Genomic DNA, 23,254 nt, shown 5'->3' with positions numbered 1-23,254 from the left:
CCCCCCTGGGCAAATTGGAGATCCGTTTGGTAAGTGTGAGCTCTAGAAGTTCTGGGACGCATAGGTCTGCGAGAGTGTTGTGGATCTGTGTGGCCGAGTCTGACAGAATAGGAGCGGGTTTGCAATGATCGCCTCAAATAGATCCTCAATCCTCGTGTCCCGGTGTCTTCGAGGCTCATGGAGACCATACCTGTCGAACCGTTTCTCGTGATCTCGGTCTCTCCAGCCAAAATTCTGTCTTTCTCGACCTCGCTTCTTTCGCCATTCTTTTCCATACAATTCTTTCTGGGGATAATTGCGATTTGAAAAACTGCAAGTGCCACGAAGTTTCCCCCGATGTTCCAATACGCCCAAGCTCACCGACCGGAATTCATCCTGCCAGGATGGTTCGTTTATCTCCGTATTGCACAGGGTGTCCTAGCCGTGTTATCCTTGATCCTGTCTGCGTTCGCAGCGGCAAAATTCGTTGACACCACAGCTGATACGGCCACGTTTGTAAGTCCAACTTCTCTAGCAAGTAGATGGTGGGAAAGGGAAGAGCATAGACTTAAGGCACAATCTCATCAAGGGCTGAAGACCAAAGACTGACCTAGTGTCTTGCAATTACAGATAAATGCGTACCCTGGATTTGGATTCTGCTGGTTTGCTGTATGTCTCTTTACCTCCATACAACCAACGAGTTTGAGAGGGTATCGAGACTAACCTAGTCGATCTTCTAGTTTGCCTGGACTGCTATTTACATTCCAGCGGCAATCTTTGTGATCCCACAATTCCCAGATGAGATCAAATCAATTGCCATGTTTTTAATCATGGATGTTCTAAGCACAATCTGGTGGTTGGTTGGATTTGGTCTATCGACGGCCGCTGCAGTCCTCCTCGGCGCGGCGCTCGATATCGTAATCAATGCTTTTGGGTCCGATCCTCGCACCAAGGTCTACGATGATTATCTTCGCGCCTGGACCATCGGTTGTGCTGTTACCAGAGCAAGTGTCGGGGTTGCGGGGCTTGAGTTGTAAGCTTTTGCGTTTCTGAGATATTCGCGAAAGGAGTCTTCGTTTGCTAATGGGTAATCTATTTCTCAGTATCCTGTTTGCTGTGGCACTGGCTTTTGTTAGCATGACCCTGTTCCGCAAGAGTCGGGGTCAAGACTCAAGAATCGCGATGCCAAACGGTAGGGAGGTCGATGTTCACGAGGACTCAACGGTGGCTCAACCGGGAGTGCCGTATCCTGCAGAAGCAGCTGAAATGTCTGCATCACGCTGTCCTTGAGACTTAGCGACGCACAACTCTGCAATGCCACACGAAGTTTGGGTGCTCAGGACGATGATCGCAGAAGATGGAACGGTTTTGATAGATGGACTGGTTCAGACGGAACGAGAGTGCTGTCACGAGTTTGGAATGTGAATATCCTGGATTTGTTCATGCCGAGCGGCGTTTCAGATTTTTTCTTCTTCATTATTCAGCAAGTAGATTGAGCATGGCTCAGTAGTCGCCTTACAAGATGCGATCAGAATTGGCATGAAAACACCTTGCAGAGCTCCTTTGTTCCTAGTGAGGTCGACACCACAAAATCCAGGCAATTCCAGTGGGCGAGCGGAACTCGTTCCTCCACCATCCCAACAGAATTGTCGGCTTAGATCATTAGTCTTTCCACACGGTTCTTCAACTCGCGAATCTGAGGCATCAGGTCGCTGGACTCGTTGGTTGTGATACTGGCAGCAATGACTGATCGTGAGACGCCGCACGCACGGCCGAGAGCGGTCTTGCTTGGAACGTAGACATAGGGCACGTTCTTGTCTTCACAAAGGCTGCGCAAAATTAGAATTGGCCCAGAACCCAGTAATAGATCAGGACTTACAGGGGTAGGTGGAGAAGAATCGCAAGCGGGCTGGTATCTGCAGCTAGAATGATGATTTCCGAGGTTCCTCGATTGAGAGTCTTGGTGGCTTCGTTGGCACCCTTCTTGAGAAGACGCTGGTGGGAAGCTTGTTGGATGATGTCCAGGATTTTGGTGGCCAGCGCGGAGTCAGCGACTGGCCATGCTGCGGAAGGGTTGTCGGCCATGAGGTGGACTGGTTTGGTTTTTTGGGAATTATTACAACTGACGCCGGTGTAGAACGGAAATGGGTATCTCAGCAAGGACAAAGAAAACAGAACCGAGTTATGTCTGTAGCAAAGGGTTCCTTGCGTTGGCTCGCCCTTTGCTTTGGAAGTTCAAGAGGTGGTGGTGAAGGGAATTGTAACTTGTGGTAGCGGGCGCAAAGAAAAAAATGATAATGTTCGGACCAGGCATACTTGCCTGATTCGGCTCAGATCACGTGGGAAGTTCAGTCAAATAGTTTAGGCGGACTTCGGCCGACTTGCTGTATCAAGAAGCTTGCCAAGGCCAGCTTTCCCCTTTCCAGCCAAGAGAAGCAAGCTTGCCTCAAGTTGCTGTTGCTATACATTCGCCAACCGCAGGGAACCTCGATCTATCTTTTGCAATCCCAGCATCATCAATCTGTTCCCCAGCTTCCCACTCCTCATCGTCTTCTTCTCGTCTCAAACACCGCCACTCTCTCTACCTTTCACCGATTTCATCCTTGTGACCATCACAAACACCTTCACCTAGCCAACATGTCTTCAGATCTCTGGTAAGTTTGCCTCCCAGCGCAGCCCACAGACTTAAAGACGCCTTTGTCCAACAACTTCTCCGATAAGCTCGTTGTGCTTGGAACCTGTTTTCTCTTACTGTTTGGCTATGTAAAAGCTCGAGATCATCATAGACTGACCTTCTTCACCTTCTAGTCCCGTCTATGCGGTATGTTCTCCTAGAACACGATTAGCCCTTCCATGACGCAGTCCAACGCGACTCGTTGCCCATCTCATAATAAGCTCCCAAAGATCAAACTCGAAGACTAACACATCAACTATTTAGCCCTTCTTCGGTGCCATGGGCTGCACGTCCGCCATTGTGTTCACCTGCTTTGGCGCCGCCTATGGAACTGCTAAGTCTGGTGTTGGTATCTCCGCAATGGGTGTACTTCGACCGGATCTTATCGTCAAGAGTATGCTCACCCAGCTGTTTCCAATTTTGTGTACGCAGACTCTAACACTATACCAGATATTGTGCCCGTTATCATGGCTGGTATCATTGGTATCTATGGTCTGGTCGTTTCCGTCTTGATCTCAGACAATCTCTCCCAGAAAGAAGCTCTTTTCACTAGCTTCATTCAACTCGGTGCTGGTCTTTCCGTCGGCTTATCCGGTCTTGCCGCCGGTTTTGCTATCGGAATCGTTGGTGACGCTGGTGTGCGTGGTACCGCTCAACAACCTCGTCTCTTCGTCGGCATGATTCTCATTCTCATTTTCGCCGAAGTGCTGGGTCTGTACGGATTGATTGTTGCTCTATTGATGAACTCCAAGGCTCAGACCGATGTGCACTGCTAGACATGGTCTAAACACGCCATCCCCCAGACAGCAACAGTTCTCAGGCAGCGCCTGCGTTGGAAGCGCTCCTCATGAATCCAGATGGGAAGGACACGAGACGGATGCACAACGATCGGATGGTTTTTCACAGAGAACCAAAACTCAGAAATTAAGTTGCCACGATTGACCACCTTGGAACTTCTATATCACGAACACACCTCTACACAACTAACCACTACTCCGGGTCGGACAATATTCGCCCCAATCATGTACGAATGCTAGCAAAACCTCTGTTTGATCACCGTGCACGACAGGGAGCACGGAATGGGAAAGTGAGCGGCTATACAACCGTTGACTCTGAAATCATGTGGTACTCGTCATCGGGGTAGGGAGAAGTCTTTTTCGACGAACTTTTTTTCTCTAGCAACTCTTGCAAACGCTTCTCATTGCGTGTGCAATGTAGTGCAAGGAAGGGTTCGACATTGTACACTCTACATAGTACCACAGATAGATAATGCTTTGTTTCCCACGGCCTCCTTTTCCACTTCTCTACGCCCTTTAACGGGTATTCTGGAATCCTGTGGATGAAGGTTTTGCCGCTCACAGCCTCGTCGCTCTATTACTCCGACTCACAGGGATGGCCTAGAACATATGTTCTTTCTCCCGCGGGGCCGCCATTAGAATATGGTTTGGTTCAAACCTGTACAGGTTGGTTTCCAAGGTTCGTAGCTCGTGAAATCTCCACTTCTGCAGCATACGAGAAGAGAACGCATTTGAGCGCGAATTCAAAAAGGGATTTCATACATGTGACGGTCAATGGATTATGGGGTATCCCAGTGATCTGAATAGAACAAGATGACTCATTTCTGGTCAGGTTGGGTGTAATTTCTTTGCTATTCTACTAGACGCTTCCACCACAAAGTAGCAGTCCAACCTGGACCAGACGCCGAATCATGAAAATGCTAGATGTGTCTTCTCTATATGTGTGTATGGCGGCTTTCATAATGATCTTGACTCCAGCTTCCATTGTCCTGCCTGTCGCAGAACCCACATATTCAATGCATTACGCGGCCTGGTAGGGGAATCCTGCCAACGGGCCAAAGAGGAGAGAAGAGACTGATTGAAAAGGTGAATGCATATGATGTGATGCAATAAATGCGAAAGAACTGCAAGCTCGCAAATCTCGCTATAACGCCACTAAGATGCAAGGAGCGCGAGCACCCGTGAGAAAGTGTGGCGGTAGTCCAGAAGCCTTGAATGGATATGTTCTGGTGGAAGGACAACTCATATCTTGCCCTGCCTTTGTCTCAAAGTTCTCAACCGGCGAGTCAGTTTCTTGAACTTGTGCTTCTTCATTTTCAGCCGTCTTTGTCTCTTCACACTAATGGCCATCATTGTGGGGCGACGGTACAGTCCCTGTTGACGACGTCCCATAGGGGTGGAATCAACCTCTTCTCCAACAATATACTGGAAACCAGTAGGGTCTTCGATTTCCATGTTGGGTGCCGCATTGCTGGTGAAGAAATCCCTGCTCTCAAGGTCTTCGGTGGATTGGTCATGGAGAACAACGTGCTGGACGTATGGCTCTGATCCAGCTTCCGTCACCTCGACCTCGAGGAACATTTCGTTCCCTGTTTCTTGATTTGTGGCAGATTTTGATTCGGGGTCTGCAAGAGGTACCGGCGCAGGAGGTACATTGTACGGCCGAAACCTGCGTGCCATCTCCTGGAGAGCGATCCTCACATTTGGCGAAGTTGGGTGGACAGACTGAGGCGCACCGTCAAGATGATGGGGTTCGTTGGACTCGATAGCATTATTCGCCGCTTCAACCAACGCTTTCATTACGTTCTCCTTTTGTTCTCCTTTTTTGCTAGAGAGCTGGTCATTGAGATTTTCGATGGCGGATGAAAGAGTGTAGATGACATCCTGTTGGGTAGTACGAGCTTTTTTGGGTTTGGGCTGGAAAATCTTGTCCACAGCAGCCATTGAAGACTCTGGAACTACTGGACCCGTTATGGAAGTCGGTCTGTAAGTGCCAAAGAAGGCGGCAAGATAGACATCTGGTGGTCATGATCAGCCTTGAGATACGCACGGAGACCCTCCGGGGTGTTTATGAATTTCAAGCACCTTTAGGGTTCAGCTGGAGACTGGGGACGCTCGGCAGAGAAGAGGCCCAGTTGGCATATTCAGAGTCCTGTTTGGCTTCTAATTTGTCCTTTGCGCTTCGCCTTCGTGAAGGGCGAGACTCGGTTGTGGCTTGTCTCGAGTTGGATGAAGTTTCAACCTGCTTCACAGCAGCAGGGATAGAAGGGGACCCATTGTTTGGAGGTACGGGAGGCTTGGACGACGAATGTCTCCGCTGGTGTGCATGGGACGTAAAGGATGCGGCGATGGGAGTGGTCGAACGAGATGGTACTGGGGAGGATGTGCTAGAACACGTGCGTGCCGCCACACGGCGCAGAGATGTGTTCAACATGTATGAGGATGGAGTTGAACGACGGTATAAAGGAGAAGAAGGAAGCCAACAAGGGCGGAGGGAGAGGTGGGCGAGGTGGGAGTACTTGGAGGGAGTCAAGGCTACTGTATCGGAAGGGTTGAAGCAAGCAAGATGTGATTGCAGATGCAGATACCGATAGCACCATCGGCGGCAGGCCAAGTCAGGTGATGGCTCTGAGTCAAGTTGTTCCAAGTTCGCAGGCAAGAATCCATCAGGGCTGCCAAGATCAGGGCCGACACTTCAGGACAAATATAGTGCCGCTTTATATTATTGGACTGCAGGCACCCGCTGGAGCCTGAACTCGCCTGTACTCGTAAATTACATAGGGATCCCGGGGCGCCATAACGTCTTGGATCATCAACCCTTGCGATTGTATCAACCAAGGCAATCAGAATGGCAGCGACAAAAATCCTCAATACGGCTTGGGGTGTGATACCTCACTTCTCGAGCAGCTCAGTTGCTCGATCTGTAAAGTTCTACACTGAAGATCTTCACTTCAACCTTGGTGGGATCGATCCTGAAGATGCCGCCGAGCCAAACATGTGCTCCGTCGCGATCGGTATCGGCGCAATGAAGGGTAACATTTATCTTTTCCAGAACAATACTGGGGAAAGTCTCAGTCCAAGCACAGCCATGATAGCTTTGGGAACAGAAGCCGTCGACCAGTACTATGATTTACTACAGGCAGAAGGTCGAGTCAAGATTGTCGATCCGATCAAAGACCAGCCATGGGGCTATCGACAGTTTACGATCGAAGACCCAGATGGGAATAAAATACAGTTCTTCAGATTCCTAGAAGGGGGAAACCCTGGGGATGGCAGTGAATGAAGCATCCACGACAAGATCCATCTAAAGGTACGAAAGTAGCAATCTCCGTCATTGATGTGTACTAGGGAGGCTGGAAGATGAAATTTGTCTGCACAGCAGTCTACCACTGATTAATTGCGTGCATATGGTGTGTAATCATAATGTTATGAGACCTTTGCGACCTGTTCGAAAAGTTACTGGAATCATATGTGGAGTTGGGATGAGCCGGTGGATCGAATCCTGTGTCTAACTGGAATAGGGCTATAATATCAACATGCCAAGCGTTCCGGATGTATACCTGTACAGAACAATCGAAGTTGTCAACGGGACTTCAATCTCCCTAATTACCTAGGTAGGCTACAGACCAGGCAGCCAATTTCGATTTGTCATCAACCCAACGATTCCTGTCTGGGACCTTTGCATACCAGCAGTGTACGTGCCTTGAAGAACCTTGACATTCCAGATTCTGAGAATCATTTATTACATTCCTAAAGACTATCTCAAGGAGTCGTTGACAACCAAAATCCAGTGGCCAGGACATAACTCATCTCTTGTCATGGTTTCTTACAGGGAAATACAAGCCTCAAATGAGTTGATAAGCGATGCTAATGCGCCACGAGTGGCCGTCTTCGTTGGAGGAACCTCAGGGATCGGGCAGTTGACAGTCAAGGCTCTCGTCAACACTGGTGTCAGCATACGAATCTACCTGGTGGGACGTAAGAGTTCTGAAGAGCGCATCCAGACCCTTATCGACGAATTGCAGGCCATCAACCCCCAGGCTGAAGTCATCTGGACAGAAGGCGAGATCTCACTTCTCTCAGAAACGAAAAGAATATGCGAGGTTATCAAGGCCAAGGAGTCGCGCGTCGATCTACTGTTCCTCACGGCTGGGTACATACCTTTTGGTGAGCGCAAAGAGACCACGGAAGGGTTGGAGACCGTTCAAAGCCTTGAGTACTACTCGCGAATGCTATTCACTACACTCTTGTTCCCCCTCCTTGGACTATCGGAGAATCCTAGAGTCGTCAGTGTGCTGTCTGGAGGATTGGAAAGGGTGACTAGTATCAACTTGGACGATCTAGATTTGAAAAAGCCCGGGAATTTTGGTGGTGTGGCTGCACAGGGCCAATACGGGACCATGAACTCGATATATCTGGACAAACTTGCCACCAATCATACCGATATCACGTTCATTCATTCCTGGCCTGGCGCTGTGAACACTGGAAGTGTCAGAAGAGGATTCGGCCCCAACTCGATCATGGTCTGGGTCATCAGGCTTCTCCTAGAGCCTCTTCTTGCCCTAGTCTCCTACAGTGACAATGAGTCTGCGCAAAGGCATCTTTTTCAGAGTACGAGTGCTGCTTTCGGTGGTCGTGGCATACCCTGGAAGGGGAAGCCAGGCGTTAACTCAAGGGAGCAAGAAACAACTGGGCTGTTTCTGGTCAATCACAAGTGCGATTGTACCCCGAACACGAGAGTCATACCTGTACTCCGAGAGAAGGCACAGACAAAAGTATGGGATCACACACAAGAAGTTCTTCGACCATACCTCTGAGTCAAGATGGTGAGGGGGTCGGCAACATCAAGGAATGGAACCTACATATTTAAAGCGGCATGGCTCTCGGTTGGAGCTCCGTTTCTGCCCAGACCGATTCTCACCGATGCCACGCGGTGGCCCAGACGTATGGAGCGCCGACTTCGCAGTGTCCTATTTGCCGTGTGTTTGCTAAAGGCAGGATTCATCTCAATCGCTGCTAATGTGTGATAGTGAAAGGACCCAATGAGATATTGATTTGCGATATATTTGCCCCTCGCGTTTCTTTGGCCAGGTTCTGTTATAGCCCTCACATATTCCCAAGTAATGGCTCTCCACGTTGTTGGTGGCTACAGTTAGGTATGCTCTCCCACCTCTACCTTCGTACCAGTCAAGTGCCAAAACCACAGCCAACGGCCTATTCCCGACCAAAGGTGTTGTCCAAAGTCTAAGTCTCGCGTCATCGTCTCCAACTCCCCGGTCGGCTTTTATCCGATGAACGTGCGGAGATATGGCGGTCGTCTTCCGTGTAAAGCGGAAAGTGCACGCACAGCTCGCAACCCTCAGGCTTTAGACACCCATTGCCCAAAGCACCATGAATTTCTTTCATCGGAGGTTATTATTCACTTGTAGGACCCAAAAACTTCTCTCAAATAAACTTGTATACCAAAATCCTCCCTTCCGTATCTTACAGTATTCAACCATGGCACCAAAATACATCAAGCGGGTGACGCTCTTCAAGATCCCCAAAGAAGACGACACCGAAGCCGTGCTCGCGGAATATGATATTCTCAGAAAGACTGCTGAAAAGGTAAACCCCCATTTCACTTACATGTTGGAACATTGCAAGCCTGTAGAAACGTTCCCTCTGATATACCATAATCCAGGATGGCAAACCATATATCGTCGCCAACGAAGCACGACGCATCGAAAACGCCGCCGAAGAACGTGCTCAGGGCTACACGTTGATCTCCATCACGACATTCAAGTCAAAGGAAGATTACGACTACTACGACAAGCAGTGTGCTGCACATGCCAAGCTACGGGAGTTCGCTACCTCTAGACGCACTGGATTTGCGACCTTGCAATTGGAGAGTGATTTGGGTGTCGGCCCTTGAATATCTTGTGAGATACTGAATTCAGTTGGACTTGCTGTGTAGCTCTCATCACTCAAATTAGGAGAGGTGTTCCTTGATGGTGGTGTATCAACAAGTATGGATACATCGATCTAGCTCTAGATTGGCCAGCAACAGAATCTCACTGGGGACGTGAGTCCGATCCCATTTTCTATGTCATCTGTACTTTTCATATGCACGTTCCTCCTCATGCCGCTTCTTGACCATGGCCAACACATCAGGTTCGTAGATCTGCTCGGGTGTGGAATCACCCCTCAAGATCAGGTTCTCATGTTTCTGAGCTTCCTCCTTGGTCATCACAACCAGCTCCACCAGAGGTAGTTTAATGATCTTTTGGCCCTCCTTGTGATATGCCTCGTCGATCTTGAATCCACCCGCAGGTTTGCGCCACCGTATCAGTGCCAGACGGGTCGAAAGTCCACTAACGACGCTTTTGGCTCTAAAGACCTCTTCGACTAGGTACGATACATCGTCGCGACCAATGGGAAGACGAAGACCCACGGCATCTTGCCCGTCGGTCGCTCGGACCAGTCGTCCTTCTAGGCCCTGTAGGCCTGATAGTATCCCATCATACATCTTATCTCGACCTTTGTCCCCTATCCGGTAGTCCATGGGATAACCTGCAATACTGCAAATGACATGATTTGCGACTGTGTATCCAAAAACAGCGGGCATCGTACCCAGCACGGGAAGGATCCGGACTCGAAACTCCGGCAGCACGCCAAGTTTGTCCACATTGCCCTTCTCGAACTCTGCGTCTGTGATCGGTAGGAGCTCAGCTTTGCCTTCTCCCGGCTTTTCGGACGAGAAGACAGCTGGAATGCCGTCCTTGACACCTAATAATCTCAACCGGCGTCTCGTGGACTTCGACAGCGGATCGTCCGTGCTGGTGGATATATCCCCAACCTGAATCCGTGTCGGATCACTTTTGCAGCCCGCACCCATGGCGCTGATGACTTTGATCCCTTTGATCGCGCAATACTGCAGCAACGCGACTTTCGAGTCTATATTATCGATGGCGTCCACGACCCAGTCTGGGTCTCGGTTATGCTCGTCATCGTCATCGCGCAGCTCGTAGTCCCACTCTCCCAAGAGCGTCTCCATGGACTGAGAACTCAGCAATTCGTTCCGGGTATCGATTCTTATCCAGGGCGTGATTTGCTCCAGTCGCTTTCTCACGCAGTGTACCTTTGGTGTGCCTACATCCGCCAGCGTGGCCAGCGCATGTCGGTTCAGACTGCTCAGCGTGACCTGGTCGAAATCGATGATCCGTATTCTGGACACACCGCTCCTGGCCAGCGCTGCGACGCAGTGGCTCCCCACGCCTCCTAGACCGACCACCACGACAAAGGAATTCCGCAGCTTGGTCAATCCCTCGTCTTTCAGAAAAACTCGATTCCGCGCCAATTGTTCAAGGATCAGCTCCTCGTCGTAGTCTCCCTTCCTCGCCCGAGCGGCAATCTTCGCTGACCGTTCATCTTGTTTATTCGATATACTTGGCCGACTCGCGCCGCCGTATTCGGTCAATTCTGTCGCGCGGTGTTTCAGGGAGAGCTCGGGGATCGAGGCTTTGAGTTCTTCGGTCGCTTGCCGTCGGTGGATCGCATGGGCTGTGAGGAGGATGGTGGATGCAGCGATAGCACCGCAGGTCGCTGCGATTCCGAGCTGGACGGTCGTGGAAGTGTGTCTTTGAAACCACTGAGCCATGGTGTCTAATGAGGGAAGGGTGATCTGAATAATGGCAGACCGAGTGCTTGAGTGGCCACGATTAAGATGGGTGAGCAACTGGATGCTCCACTACTTGTTACCGCATGCTCTTGCCGAACTCTGGCATACAACACTCCAAAACTTCGCAAGTTTCCCTTGAACCAATTTCCGAGATGAAATAAAAATGTCAAGAGGAAATCACGATGTTTCTCCGCATCTCAGCCCTGCGTTTTGCTCTGAATGATCCACCGAGGTTTAGTGCTACGGTGAACTTTGTCTCAACTTTCGGCAAATCTGTTTCTCCTCCAGTGTATTCCCCTATCTCCATCATCATCCATATCCTACTCAAGTTTACCTGCTCAAGTTACCCAGAAATTGGCCGGGAACGAGTTGTGGAGCATGATACCTATATTCCTCGATACAGAAAGTCAAAAAACTCTAGGTTCTGCGCCCTCGTATTCCAAAAGGACGCCAGCCCTGCGGCAAGGCTGAAAGCGCCCCTTTTTACGAGAGATAGTGGGGCCTGGCTTCCATGGCTTCAAGCAATTCATCCCTCCACACATCACGACTGGAGATCGCGAACTTCCTAAAACAGTAAATGGTGAGTTCACTGCCCTACTTCGTATATGGACCTCCATCATTGTGGCTGCGAATTGTCTGTAACTTGTAGAGAAATCTGAGAAGCGCAGAGGTTGGCGCGGTTGCCTGAGGCAATCAAGGTTGCCGTGTTTCAGCCTTGTTTGCCCTGTCTGACATACAGCGCCTGGCAATGACCGTGAGACGTAAGACAAGCAAGGAAATGACATCCGGAGGAGAGAAACACGAGCGAAACTTCTTCATTCGAAGGCACAGCCGCCACCTTCGGTGCTCCATGCCCAGCTTCGCCCTTCTTTTCATCATATCCCCAACCTGTGGATTTGGGCGATATTTGTGTATTCGTTGGATTTGGGACTTTGGCAAACAACCTTCTAGGTTCAGAGACAGCTCTTCTGCGTCACGGTGCATTGAAACAAGACGAAGGGGTCTTGACTGGCAGTCGTGTTATGCCAGGAGGAGCAGGTGATGCCGGCGGTGACCCGGCTTGTGTTGTGCAGTATGAGTTCAGCACAATCTTCACAAGATCAGCCCCCATAGGAGGTTAGTAAACTGTCTACACGTTGAAACAAATTCAATTGTTGAAGATCTTCTACAGGAGGAAAGGACAGACTATTACAAAAATAAGTATTCCATTCAGGCGCCGAGGGACTGCTAGCCGTGCTAAACCCCTGCGATGCTTTGCTAAGGACGGAAATTGGTACTGGAAGCATAGAAACCTCATCATTCAAGAGCACTGTGTCCCTCCGTGGCTGGAGACTTCTCTCCCTATTTTTCCCTTGAGTGTCTTTGTTCTGAGCGATGTCCACATTATGGCTTCTTAGACAATTCTCATAAACGCTCCAACTTGCAATATTGACAACGCTTGTGTCGGCAATGGTGCTGTGGGCAGGCGATGTCGTACTTGATGCTGAGAGCTCCGTCACCGCACTGGCAGCAGAACCAGTTCACAGCCTTTGATGGACCAGTCTTTACGATAAAATCGTTACCATCTGTCAAAAACTGGGGAGGAACGTTCGTGCGTCTAGCTTTGTTTGGCATATCTTTCAACAGTCGGGATAAATGACATTCAGTGAGCGCTTTGCTTGGTAGAGGTGGGCATAATGAATCCATTTTGCGGTAACTACAATGAATATGAGCATAAACAGTCCAGTAACTTTGAGAGACTTACTGGTGGAATATTGGGAAGTCCGATGATAGATGTCTCGCAAACTGTCAGAATTGAGGAAGTCGAACACCGACGGGGTTTCGCTGGAGTAGGATGCTTCTTTTCCAACGGGCTTGATATTTATATTTCCTGACTAGGCGTTCCCACAGCATTCTCTTGTAATTCTCATCAGAAGGGGGAGCAGCCCCAAATCGCGCAGGCGTACTCAAAAAGCAACTCAGAGATCATAACTCTCGTCATGTTTGCCATAGATAGAGAAGTAGTGGAACTTGAGACTACAGTTGGAGGTTGACATTGGCGGGTCCAAAATTCACGCGGTGGCGAAGCTCAGAAAGACGGGAGCGTAAGCACTGAGCGAATGGTTCCAGTGATTCTTCAACAGATGATTAGAACCAACAAGTCGTGAGTTGCGGCAGACAGACCCGCAACACACGGGACAGGCAAACTCTGCGCAGTTCCTCAGCATCAACGACGAAATGGCGCTCCCATCGTCCCCATAGACTCTCACTGATAGCTGAACGCAGTTTCGTCAACGTGTATTTGATCGAGTACCAGGAAACCAAAGGGGCTTGAGAATCAGAAGGGCATCATAAGGTTGGGAGTATGATAAACTCAATGGACAGTGGCTAGTAATGATATGAAATTGATGTGTACTAGACAAGGCTGATATCAGGCAAACTCTAATGAGTTTTTGGTCCATATGAGGCTGCTTGTTCTCAAGCTGCGCCCATTAAACTCAACCCATTACCTGCATTGCCACAATTGATTGATGGCTGGGTCAAATTGCTGTGTTATTCCGAACCGTGTATTTCTGGACGCTAGAGAAGGACAAGGCATGTAGCGTGGATTCTCGTTCAATCGAATCAAATCGTCAGTGTATGATCGGGTTTTGGCCTTTTTTAGATCCACTAGAAGACTTGGACACGCTGGGCCATTACGCGTGCTTCGGAATTAGTCGATAGATAGTCAATAGTATGATTGTTTTTGTATCTCAACGAAGAAATTCCGCTGCCAGAAGTCTGCCCACGCGATGCATCGCCGGGACCTTCAGCCTTATGATGTTCACCTGGAGACCAATCCAGAACAATTTCGTTCTCAGACTGTTTGTTCTTGAGCAGCACCAATTTGGGAGAATATGAAGTTGACGATTAGTGACCAAGAAGGGTACAACCGTGGGTAAAAGTATTCATTGGTGCCTTACACCATCTTCAATGGTCTTGCAATTATGCTGAATCCCCCCAGAAGTGCTGTCATTCCAGTGAAGACGATGAGAGGCCCATACCCAGACCCATATGCGAAGTCCAAAGAACCCTTCCATGGGTTTCCATTGAGCAGGACCTCACTCAGTGGCCCGCTCACCACGTTGCCAATACCTCTGCCCGCAGCGAGGAACCCGAACACCATGCCTAGATCGGCAGACCTTTTTTGTTTTTGAGTCTCTCTAATGACACCAGGCCAAGTAGAGCTGAAAGAACCAGCAAACAAACCGTATACAATGCAGAAGATATACAGTGGGCCAATGCTTGTCGAAAGCCCCCAGATGAGAAATATGCCAAGAGCGGCACCCATCGTGCAGATCAGGATACAAGTTGTAACATGGTATTTGTCGGTAAGAGTACCCATCAAGATGCAACCGAAGACGGAAGCGACATTCACCGCCACAAGCGTAAGGGTTGCAGTCAAATCGGAGGCTCCAAGAATGCGTGCATAACTAGGTAGATAAGTTTGGGGCAGAAAAAATCCGAGTGCCTCAGCGATATTGCAGGCCTGGTAGATGACGAAGACTTTGTTCCACACGAAACTCAAATCGAACCTCTTCACATGCGAAGTATGGGATATGGGAAGTCTGGGCTTGACGAAATGTATCAGTGGCGCCGTACAAAGGAACAACGTCACGGCCCAAATACGGAGCGCTGTTTGATGCCCGTATGAATTAAGAAGCCACTGCATTAGGATTGGGAGCACAATTCCCGAGACTCCTGTTCCAGCCTGTGGAACGTATGATTAGCCCAATCAGAATGTAAATCCTTTGGAAGGAACATCAACATCAAAAATAGAATGTACATACCCACATCACCCCGTAGGCGAACCCCTTTCTTAAGACAAACCATTCATCCAAGAATAAAATCGTTGGTGCGTATGCTAGTCCAGCTCCAACGGCATACCCTACTCCTTGCGAAAGGATTAGGTCTGTAGTTGTCCTTGAGAAGGAGCTCAGACTGATCGATAGGCACATAATGATTAGCCCCGTTGGGCATGACCAGCGCTTTAGTTGAGGGTAAGACAAAAGCACACCGAAGACAACTGGTGCGGATATGTAGATAATTCCCTAAATAAGCCATAAGTATGAGCACGAAACATGGTAGGAAACGCCGTTACAGTTGCTGTTGTGCCGATGATAGCAATTTTGCCTTCGTTAGAGAATGGCTCATGCGTACTGTAGTAGTCTTGAAAGACACCAAACGAGAAAGCGAATCCTGAAAATTGTAAGCTTGACTTCGCTTCTAAAGATGATCGCGGGCACTCTTACCCCATATCATGGCCTCAAGAAGGAAGCAAGCAGCCAGAAACAACCAAGCATCCTTTCCTTTGTCGACTGGTGGCAGGTGCGATTCATTGAAGCTTTGGGTCGGCAGGACCTCATTTTCGATTGAAGACCTACGGGAGTCAACGACCGGAAGTGATCGTTGCAGCTCGAGTGCTTCCATCTCTAAAAGACGAAGGTCAGAACTCTGAGGCAGATTAGATTTCACTGTTTACGACGTTGAAAAACGAGAGATGATTGAAAGAGAAAACTCGACATCTCTGGTCACAGATTTGCTAGTGGTATTCGTTATGTTGATTAGTTATCATGACTGAGGCTTATAGGCACTCATCGGTGGTTCATCACCTAATGATACTTAGTTAGCGTCATCCGTAGTGGGGCTGTTAGGGGCGTATGGCTTTCCATCCTGCCAGGGGTTTAATGAAGGTGCCGGTTGTCCTTTTTGGGAAGGTTGTGCCTGGTTTCATGAAACAGCAAAATATAGTCTGACAACCTTTAGTTAGTTAGTTACCTAGTAGTAGGCCGCCTACTAGGTACAAACCACGGTTGTGCCTAATCTGCAGGCAGACGCGCCTTTATTCAAAAACACATCTGATAGAGCCATTGCATAAACTGAGAATGGCGACCCAATCTAGATCACAAATACCCCAGATTCATCTTCTCTTCATGGACGATGACTACGGACGCGCCTTTAATGCTGCCAAAAGCGAGTATCCCCTCCCTCCGTCAGTCGACATCACGGTGCATGAAAGTCGGCTTGCTGATTTACCAGCGTCCATCACATTTGATGCAATTGTTTCTCCAGCGAACTCTTACGCTAGGCTTGATGGTGGCTTTGACGATGCCCTGTCTAGGGCATTCTCCCCTAAGGAGGATTATCTCGCCTTGACCAAGCATGCTCAACAAGCTGTCTACACGGAATGGAGAGGGTTCGCTCCTCCAGGGACTTGCACGATTATCGACCTCAAGACTGAGAGCCTCAAAGACGAACCATGGGGCTGCCGATACTTGGCTTTATGTCCCACCATGAAGATCCCTCAAAAGGTGACCTGGGATAGAGAAGTCGTCTATGAATGCATCTGGTCACTCCTGGCATCGGTAAGCAAGCACAATGTGTCGGTTGGAAAGCCTGGATCAGAGCATTGGCGTCAAATCAATTCCATCCTGATGACACCACTTGCTACTGGGTACGGTGGTTGGAGTGGTGCTAGATGGGCTGCACAGCTACTTCTGGCCATACGGCATTTCATCGAGGCCACAGAGCGGGCGGAGAAATGGGGTGTGATGGACCCGATCATCATCATGAAGTTCGCCGAAGAGATGCGTAAGACATATGAGCTGTAGGCCATTTGATACAACACTGTTTCGTACACTGTACATAGGCACTGTCTGTCAAACTTTGGGGAACTAGCTAAAGCTGCTACCTACTAGGCACCTAGTTAAGTACTCAAGAAGAATGTCGAATTCAGGTACGTCATTACCTAAGAATCCAGCACCAGGGACCCCCTTGATATCAACAGCTCTTCGGCAAACATGCCGAATCTCCCAATAGCGGCTCTGGTTTAAGTTAAGTGCCAGCTAAGGTGACAGTTGTAGCTCTAACCCAACTTGTCTACTTGCCTTTGGAAGTGACTCAGCAATCACACTGTAGCGAGATAGGTGCCAGATACGTGCTTGACTCGCAGACGAGATGCCTGGAAGGGGTAGCTTCAGAAATCGGGCACACCAGAACCCACCCTGGTGGGTGCCTGGTTCATGTCGGTCAACCATTTCCTGGCTTGGAACACTGAACATGATTCATCGCTCATTGTTTCCGACACTTTGTCATATCCAGGTTGTCGGCTTTCTTCGCAATCACTCGATGCCAGTGATTGTAGTATGTGTCGACGACGTTTGACTGCCTGGGCTCCCGTAATCTTTCGCAACACAATTCGCCCCGAAAGACAAGCACAAGGCTGGAAAAAAAAACCCCTCCATTTACCCACCTCCTCTCCAGCCTTGATCAACATATTATGGTATGCAGAGCAATATCACATTTCACGGCGAGAATCGGAATAGTATAAGACTGTCATTTTGGATAGAAGTCCTATTGCTCAGAAGCTAGCTCCGACCTCGCTCAAGGCTCAAAATTATGGTCCGGCTCTCAGACCCCCTTGTCGCCGACATTGGCTTCTCTTTGGTATACGAGCCTAGTGATGAAGAAGCAGTAGTGGAGTACATTTACCCTCTCCCGGATACTGTGCTCCGTTCAATATGAGATGGTATTAACATTGACACAGTGTAATTTTTGTGCACGGTCTTGGGGGCCATCCTTTCAACACATGGGCCGTAAAGATAGCCAACGACACGACCTCAGTTGCCGACAGGGTAACAGGAAAAGAGCTGTCGAGAAGATCTCTGGCCCGACGGTTTCTGTCCAAAGTGCAGAAGAAGAATGCGCTCGAAGCAGATCAGCCTGGAAATCAAAGCCTTGAGGACCCACAAGCAATTCAAGCCTTGTCCCAGGTGAATGCTGAGAGCCTGATCAGCGTGGATCATCTTGGACCAACCCGAGTGACTCTTCCATCTCCTACACCCTCGCCCACCGTCTTCTGGCCTAGAGATCTACTTCCAAAAGTATGCTCATCTGCCCGTGTCTTGACATATGGATACGACTCTCGAATTGCCAAAGGTTATGGGGCATCTGTGAATAAGAACAGTATTTTCCAGCATGCAACCGACCTTCTGCTTGCGCTCGAACGATCACGAAAACAAGGGCAGCCCATCATATGGGTTGCCCATTCACTGGGCGGCATTATCGTGAAGCAGGTATGTTCCAATCAAACTTGGAAAAGCGTCAAAGCGATGACCAAAACGCCCTAGGTCCTTAAAGAGTCCCACAATGCGCATTTTGATGATGAAACTGGGCTCTCAGACGTGGTTGTGTCCACGATTGCCACTGTATTCATTGCAACACCGCATCAAGGCAGCAAGGACATGGCAACATTTGGCGAACTGGCGCGCAAAACAGCCGCCTTTTGCGGTATTGACAATAATCCGTCACTCTTAAGAGCTCTTGGCCTAAGAACTCCGGAACTCGAGCAATCTCACTTAGATTTCTCCCGGCTTCGAAAGAAGTATAAATTCACAATCAAAACTTTCCGCGAGGGGAGTGGATGGAAATCACTGGGAGTAGGAAAGCTCAACGCGAAGGTAAGGGGAATTGAGCTTCTGTTACTAGAGCTTAATTTATAAATTAATGCTTGCTGAAAATGATTTCATTAGGTCGTTCCTGACTATTCATCCACAACGGGTGATGTAGCGGAGCATGCCGAGACCCTTGAAGGCAACCATACCGAAATTTGTCGCATACGAGATCCCGGTGATCCTAACTTTGTGAAACTATCAGGTCAATTGAAAATGATGTGTGACAGTGTACGTTCGGCGTCGCAGAACCGGGCTACATTTGAAGATCGAACTCGCCCTCGTGTGAGAGATATCTCCTCTCCAATCGACTCGTTCTCTTCAACATGCCTCAAATCTCTCTGCTTTCCTCTTATGCATGCCAGGAGAAACAACATCAAAGCACCTGTTCCTAACACTTGCGTTTGGTTCCGTAGGCATCATCACTACAAAGCATGGTCAGTCAGACGCTTTCACAGGTCTTCGAACCGCTTCCTTTGGATCAGAGGCAAGCCAGGGGCGGGAAAATCAACGATCATGAAGCAAGAGTTGAGGATGCTGCAAGTTGACAGCGACAGACGCCATAAACTCACACCAGCGTTTTTCTTTGGTGGCAAGGAGCATTCACTTCTGAAAACTGCTGAGGGATTGTTTCGCTCCTTAGTGTTTCAGCTTGTTGCTGCCGATCAGGCACTTTTGCAACTTCTCGTTGAACTGTGGTCGTATAACAATCCGATGTTTCTCTTCGAGGACTCGTTGGGTAGCAACCTCAATTGGCGAAGCGACGAGCTGAAGGAATTTCTTGTGACTGCTCTCGAGAGAAGGTTGTTGCCTCCTACAATGTTACTCATTGATGCACTGGACGAATGCGACGATTCTGCGGAGAAAGATGTGATGACATATGAGGCTCGCGAGATTGTGTATTTTCTTGATGAGCTCATGATTACCGCAAGAAAGCATAACATTATGCTGGATGTTCTGGTCTCAAGCAGATCATGGTTCCAGATGGAGACGAAGAACAAGTGTTATGAGATCGTTGTCGACCAATGCAACCAAGGAGACCTCAAGATCTATGCAGAATCCCGATTTGCAGCCAGGAAATCCATAGACTCCAAAGATGTGTCAAACCTCGTCAAGGATATCGTTGCAAAGTCCTCAGGTATCTTCCTGTGGGCCAGGCTAGTGATAGACATGTTGCTGCACGATCTCGACAGTGGCAAAACTCTATCAGAACTTGGCACAAGGCTTTTAGCTCTACCGAAAGAGTTGGACGAAATCTTTCGTCAATTACTAGTTGATGGGAAGCTCTGCGAAAGTGATCGCGAACTTGCGACCAAGATCTTCCAATGGGTGATTTTCAGTACCAGAAATCTACGGCTCAGAGAATGGCATCATATCCTGCCTATGATCCACAATCCTCCACCCCAAACAATGATCGAATGGCAGTCCTCTTGCAATCGAGAAGATCAATTGATTCGGCGGATTCAGACATTGACGATGGGCTTGGTCGATGTATCAGGGGCCAATATCGATCACTCAGTTTCCATCGACGCTTTGGATAATCCTTTACTTCATGAAAGTTTCAACGCTGGGTCTGTTGATGGGGCTGCAGGCTCCCTCGATATTGATCTTGGAGAAACACGGACAGTTCAATTTATTCATGATTCTGTTCGCACATTCTTCCTTCGTGACTGCTTTACAACACTGGGAAGTATGTCATTGCCGCTGACAGGGGCCATTGATGGTGAAAGTCACCTGATGATTATAGAAACATGCCTGAACTTCTTGAAACTTGAAGTGCTTGATGCTTTGGTTAATGCAGCAAGGCGTATCCGGGCGGAAGCCGAGAAGGCCACCAAGAAGCTCCAGGAACTTGACAGTGCTGCGCAAGTGCTAGGGAACACGGAAGATCCATTCATGCTCTCTGTGGCGCCCCAAAAAAGAATGAGAGACCAAAAGACTAGGGTAATGTCGGCACGATCTTTGTGAAGATTAAAATTAACTCAGACTAGAACCCCCCATCGGAAAGCGATTCTGTTTGTGCGCGCACTACTGATTCGCGTATCAAAGCCGACCGGGAAAGCATGTCAGATTTCGACCCAGTAAGTGTCAAAAGCTTCAGTTCTGCGGGCTCAACCGCTCCTAGTCGAACCTCAGCAACTGGTTCTCCTAGTGGCTCACAAAACGCACACCAAACCTTTGACAGATCTCAGAACCATTCAGGTATCAAAGATATCATAGCTAATGGTCCGATGGACCCAGCTGCGCCAAAATCTGGGCTTTTGATAGATCACAGAGAAGATGACTCGCACTTACATCCGCGAGGTCTACAATATTGGATGAGTTCTTCGTCAACTGATAACCATACGACTATGCTGCAATCCTGGCTCGCGGAAGTGGAACGGGATAACCATCCACAACTTCCGGGTATTCGTGCACCAAGCTCCCCCAACGCGCCTGATATTGAGAATGGTTTGCGCCATGCTGACGCCCAAAGGCATGTCGCTTTGCAGCCTACTGTCAGCGTGACTGAGCAGGATGACTTCAGACTTGAAAACGACAGGCTTAGGGTACCTGCTAGTATCAAGGTATCAGCTTGGAATTTCTCGAATTCTGCTGAGGATAGTATCACCTCGGGCGGCAGGAGTATCCAGTCGCAGCAGCTGCGGTGGGACATCTCCGCTCTATTCCTTTACACAATGGACGAAATCATCACGCACGCTAGCATTGCTCAATCACAAAGAGCAAATCCTCTCAAGGTTGTCAAGCTGTTCGTCGGCATGTGGGAAAGGTTCTCTCTTCTTCGAGTTGAATGGGAAACATATTCCAACCTCGCTACCTTCTGTGTACGGCATGATCTACTCTCATGGGCCGAAGCCATGCTAGAAATTGTGGTGGAGCCAGGATTTGTCTTTGACCTGTTCTCTTCAGGTTACGACGCCGGTAACACGTCGGTTATGGAGCTTTCGTTTGAGCACCAGTTGCGGCATTCAGCACTTTTATCATCCCTAAACAATGAGCAATATGCGTCACTACCAACGAGCCGGACACTCCTTTTTGATATCATGGAGAGTCAACGCATTGATCTTCTCGATCGATGGTGGGCCTGTTATCTCACACTACGTGAGCGTGGAGATGTCTCGGAGGATCAAATTCTAGGACTGATCCATAGTGCCGATCCCATCTCTGGAGAGTCTCTGCTCATCAAAGCATGTCGCATGTTCCACTTTCCACTAATAAATGCCTTGCTCGCTTCGATTGATATCGGTGCTGATGCTCGTCACATACTGAGGAACAATTCTAGCACCCAGTCCGCTGACAATAATGCCAAAACCACACCGGTCGGGCTGTTGTGTACTCACCGGCGCCTTCGAGATTCCGCCCGCCACGCCGACTTCGATGAAGTCTTGTCAAGATTAGTCGAGCATGGGGCAGACATCAACTCTGCCGATGATAGAGGCAACGTACCCTTGCATGGTCTGTGTAGGTTGGAACTCCCAAATACTGGTGCGATCAGGCTTTTGCTAAATCATGAAGCCAATCCAAATGCCCATGGTTCGAATGGTGAAACACCACTGAATTGTCTTTGCAGACGCTCACATCCAAGTATCGATGCGATCGAGCTTCTGTTAGGTCACGAAGCTGACCCTAATCTCCATGGCTCGCAAGGTAGAACACCATTGCATAATCTGTGCAGACTTCAACAACCAAGCATTGATACAATCCGCATACTCTTAGGTCACAATGCCAACCCTAATGCCCATGGCTCGAATGGCGAAACACCATTGCACAATCTATGCAGACTTCGGAAACCAAGTATCGATGCAATCCAAATTCTCTTGGACCATGGAGCCGACCCTAATATCTATAATCGGTACGGGGAAACACCACTACATGTGCTCTGTCAGAATGAGAGTGATGATGAAGACGGAGGCAGTCTCAATCTCAGTCTCGCGGGTGAGACTGAAACTTTTCAGCACGTCGCACTACAACTACTATCCGGAGGCGCGGATCCCAATATCACCAATATCACCCATAAGACTCCACTTTGGTATGCAGTATCAAAGGCTCAATTCGACCTGGCATTGGTACTGGCTGAGCATGGTGCCGACAGCTCTATTCCATACCCGGAGGCAAATGCGTGGACTATTATGAGAGAGCAGCTACGTTCTCGAAAGGAGGAGCGTGTGTTTGCCATTCTCACGTTACTTATTCGATCTGGTTCGAATGTACAATGTACAGATGATTCTGGCATGACTCCATTACATACATCGGTAGAGATGGGCCGCCATGACATTGCCAGCCTGCTTGTTCAGGCAGGGGTCGATACTGAACCAAAAAACACTTCCGGGGATACTCCCATGCATCTTGCTTTGTGGAGAACTTATGATGCGACGTACACTTCCGTGAATGAAAAAAAACCCAAAGTTCAATCAACCAGTCTGAACTGTGTCAGAACATCAACGAGCTTCTCAAAGGTGGTGCCGGTTTCAAGGTGAAGGATGCTTCTGGGAGGACGGCATCTGACCTACTTGAGGTGCTCTTTAAATCAAGAACGGTTCAATCCGAAATCCGAATGCAACAATCAGAAACGATCTGGCACCAGATAAAAAGACTTTTCCAGGAATATGCGCCTAAGAAGGTCGACAGTTCTGTGGCATAAGGCGGCTGGACGACCATGGTCCTCTTTTTTAGA

General features: G+C 48.9%; 10 protein-coding genes across 10 annotated transcripts; 7 read left to right on the top strand and 3 right to left on the bottom strand.

The window, feature by feature from the left end:
• Window positions 1-336: 336 nt before the first annotated feature.
• On the top strand, window positions 337-1,016 carry LTR84_010657 (uncharacterized protein; the record flags this gene model as incomplete). The annotated part of the gene is made up of 2 exons (XM_064854192.1): window positions 337-495; window positions 720-1,016. 2 exons carry the CDS (start codon window positions 337-339, stop codon window positions 1,014-1,016), a joined length of 456 nt encoding a protein of 151 aa, XP_064700299.1.
• Window positions 1,017-1,633: 617 nt separating this feature from the next.
• SNU13 (RNA binding protein snu13) lies at window positions 1,634-2,064 on the bottom strand (the record flags this gene model as incomplete). The annotated part of the gene is made up of 2 exons (XM_064854191.1): window positions 1,634-1,808; window positions 1,859-2,064. The coding sequence occupies 2 exons, from the start codon at window positions 2,062-2,064 to the stop codon at window positions 1,634-1,636; spliced, it is 381 nt and encodes a 126-aa protein (XP_064700298.1).
• A 552-nt stretch (window positions 2,065-2,616) lies between these two features.
• Window positions 2,617-3,429, top strand: VMA3_2 (H(+)-transporting V0 sector ATPase subunit c; the record flags this gene model as incomplete). The annotated part of the gene is made up of 4 exons (XM_064854190.1): window positions 2,617-2,633; window positions 2,788-2,800; window positions 2,918-3,047; window positions 3,104-3,429. 4 exons carry the CDS (start codon window positions 2,617-2,619, stop codon window positions 3,427-3,429), a joined length of 486 nt encoding a protein of 161 aa, XP_064700297.1.
• A 1,263-nt stretch (window positions 3,430-4,692) lies between these two features.
• Window positions 4,693-5,884, bottom strand: LTR84_010654 (uncharacterized protein; the record flags this gene model as incomplete). Its single annotated transcript, XM_064854189.1, has 2 exons — window positions 4,693-5,468; window positions 5,536-5,884. 2 exons carry the CDS (start codon window positions 5,882-5,884, stop codon window positions 4,693-4,695), a joined length of 1,125 nt encoding a protein of 374 aa, XP_064700296.1.
• A 414-nt stretch (window positions 5,885-6,298) lies between these two features.
• On the top strand, window positions 6,299-6,733 carry LTR84_010653 (uncharacterized protein; the record flags this gene model as incomplete). The annotated part of the gene is made up of 1 exon (XM_064854188.1): window positions 6,299-6,733. The coding sequence occupies one exon, from the start codon at window positions 6,299-6,301 to the stop codon at window positions 6,731-6,733; it is 435 nt and encodes a 144-aa protein (XP_064700295.1).
• Window positions 6,734-7,268: 535 nt separating this feature from the next.
• LTR84_010652 (uncharacterized protein) lies at window positions 7,269-8,267 on the top strand (the record flags this gene model as incomplete). The annotated part of the gene is made up of 1 exon (XM_064854187.1): window positions 7,269-8,267. One exon carries the CDS (start codon window positions 7,269-7,271, stop codon window positions 8,265-8,267), a length of 999 nt encoding a protein of 332 aa, XP_064700294.1.
• Window positions 8,268-8,949: 682 nt separating this feature from the next.
• LTR84_010651 (uncharacterized protein) lies at window positions 8,950-9,364 on the top strand (the record flags this gene model as incomplete). Its single annotated transcript, XM_064854186.1, has 2 exons — window positions 8,950-9,057; window positions 9,134-9,364. 2 exons carry the CDS (start codon window positions 8,950-8,952, stop codon window positions 9,362-9,364), a joined length of 339 nt encoding a protein of 112 aa, XP_064700293.1.
• Window positions 9,365-9,538: 174 nt separating this feature from the next.
• On the bottom strand, window positions 9,539-11,089 carry LTR84_010650 (uncharacterized protein; the record flags this gene model as incomplete). The annotated part of the gene is made up of 1 exon (XM_064854185.1): window positions 9,539-11,089. One exon carries the CDS (start codon window positions 11,087-11,089, stop codon window positions 9,539-9,541), a length of 1,551 nt encoding a protein of 516 aa, XP_064700292.1.
• Window positions 11,090-16,014: 4,925 nt separating this feature from the next.
• Window positions 16,015-16,740, top strand: LTR84_010649 (uncharacterized protein; the record flags this gene model as incomplete). Its single annotated transcript, XM_064854184.1, has 1 exon — window positions 16,015-16,740. The coding sequence occupies one exon, from the start codon at window positions 16,015-16,017 to the stop codon at window positions 16,738-16,740; it is 726 nt and encodes a 241-aa protein (XP_064700291.1).
• A 787-nt stretch (window positions 16,741-17,527) lies between these two features.
• On the top strand, window positions 17,528-23,221 carry LTR84_010648 (uncharacterized protein; the record flags this gene model as incomplete). The annotated part of the gene is made up of 6 exons (XM_064854183.1): window positions 17,528-17,610; window positions 17,676-18,204; window positions 18,259-18,588; window positions 18,661-20,523; window positions 20,571-22,964; window positions 23,015-23,221. The coding sequence occupies 6 exons, from the start codon at window positions 17,528-17,530 to the stop codon at window positions 23,219-23,221; spliced, it is 5,406 nt and encodes a 1,801-aa protein (XP_064700290.1).
• Between the last annotated feature and the right edge of the window lie 33 nt (window positions 23,222-23,254).

Source organism: Exophiala bonariae, assembly GCF_035927105.1.
Source record: "Exophiala bonariae strain CCFEE 5792 chromosome Unknown scaffold_46, whole genome shotgun sequence".
Lineage (NCBI taxonomy): Eukaryota > Fungi > Ascomycota > Eurotiomycetes > Chaetothyriales > Herpotrichiellaceae > Exophiala > Exophiala bonariae.
Note: the sequence above shows the minus strand (reverse complement) of the source record. Positions and strands in the feature narration are given on the sequence as shown.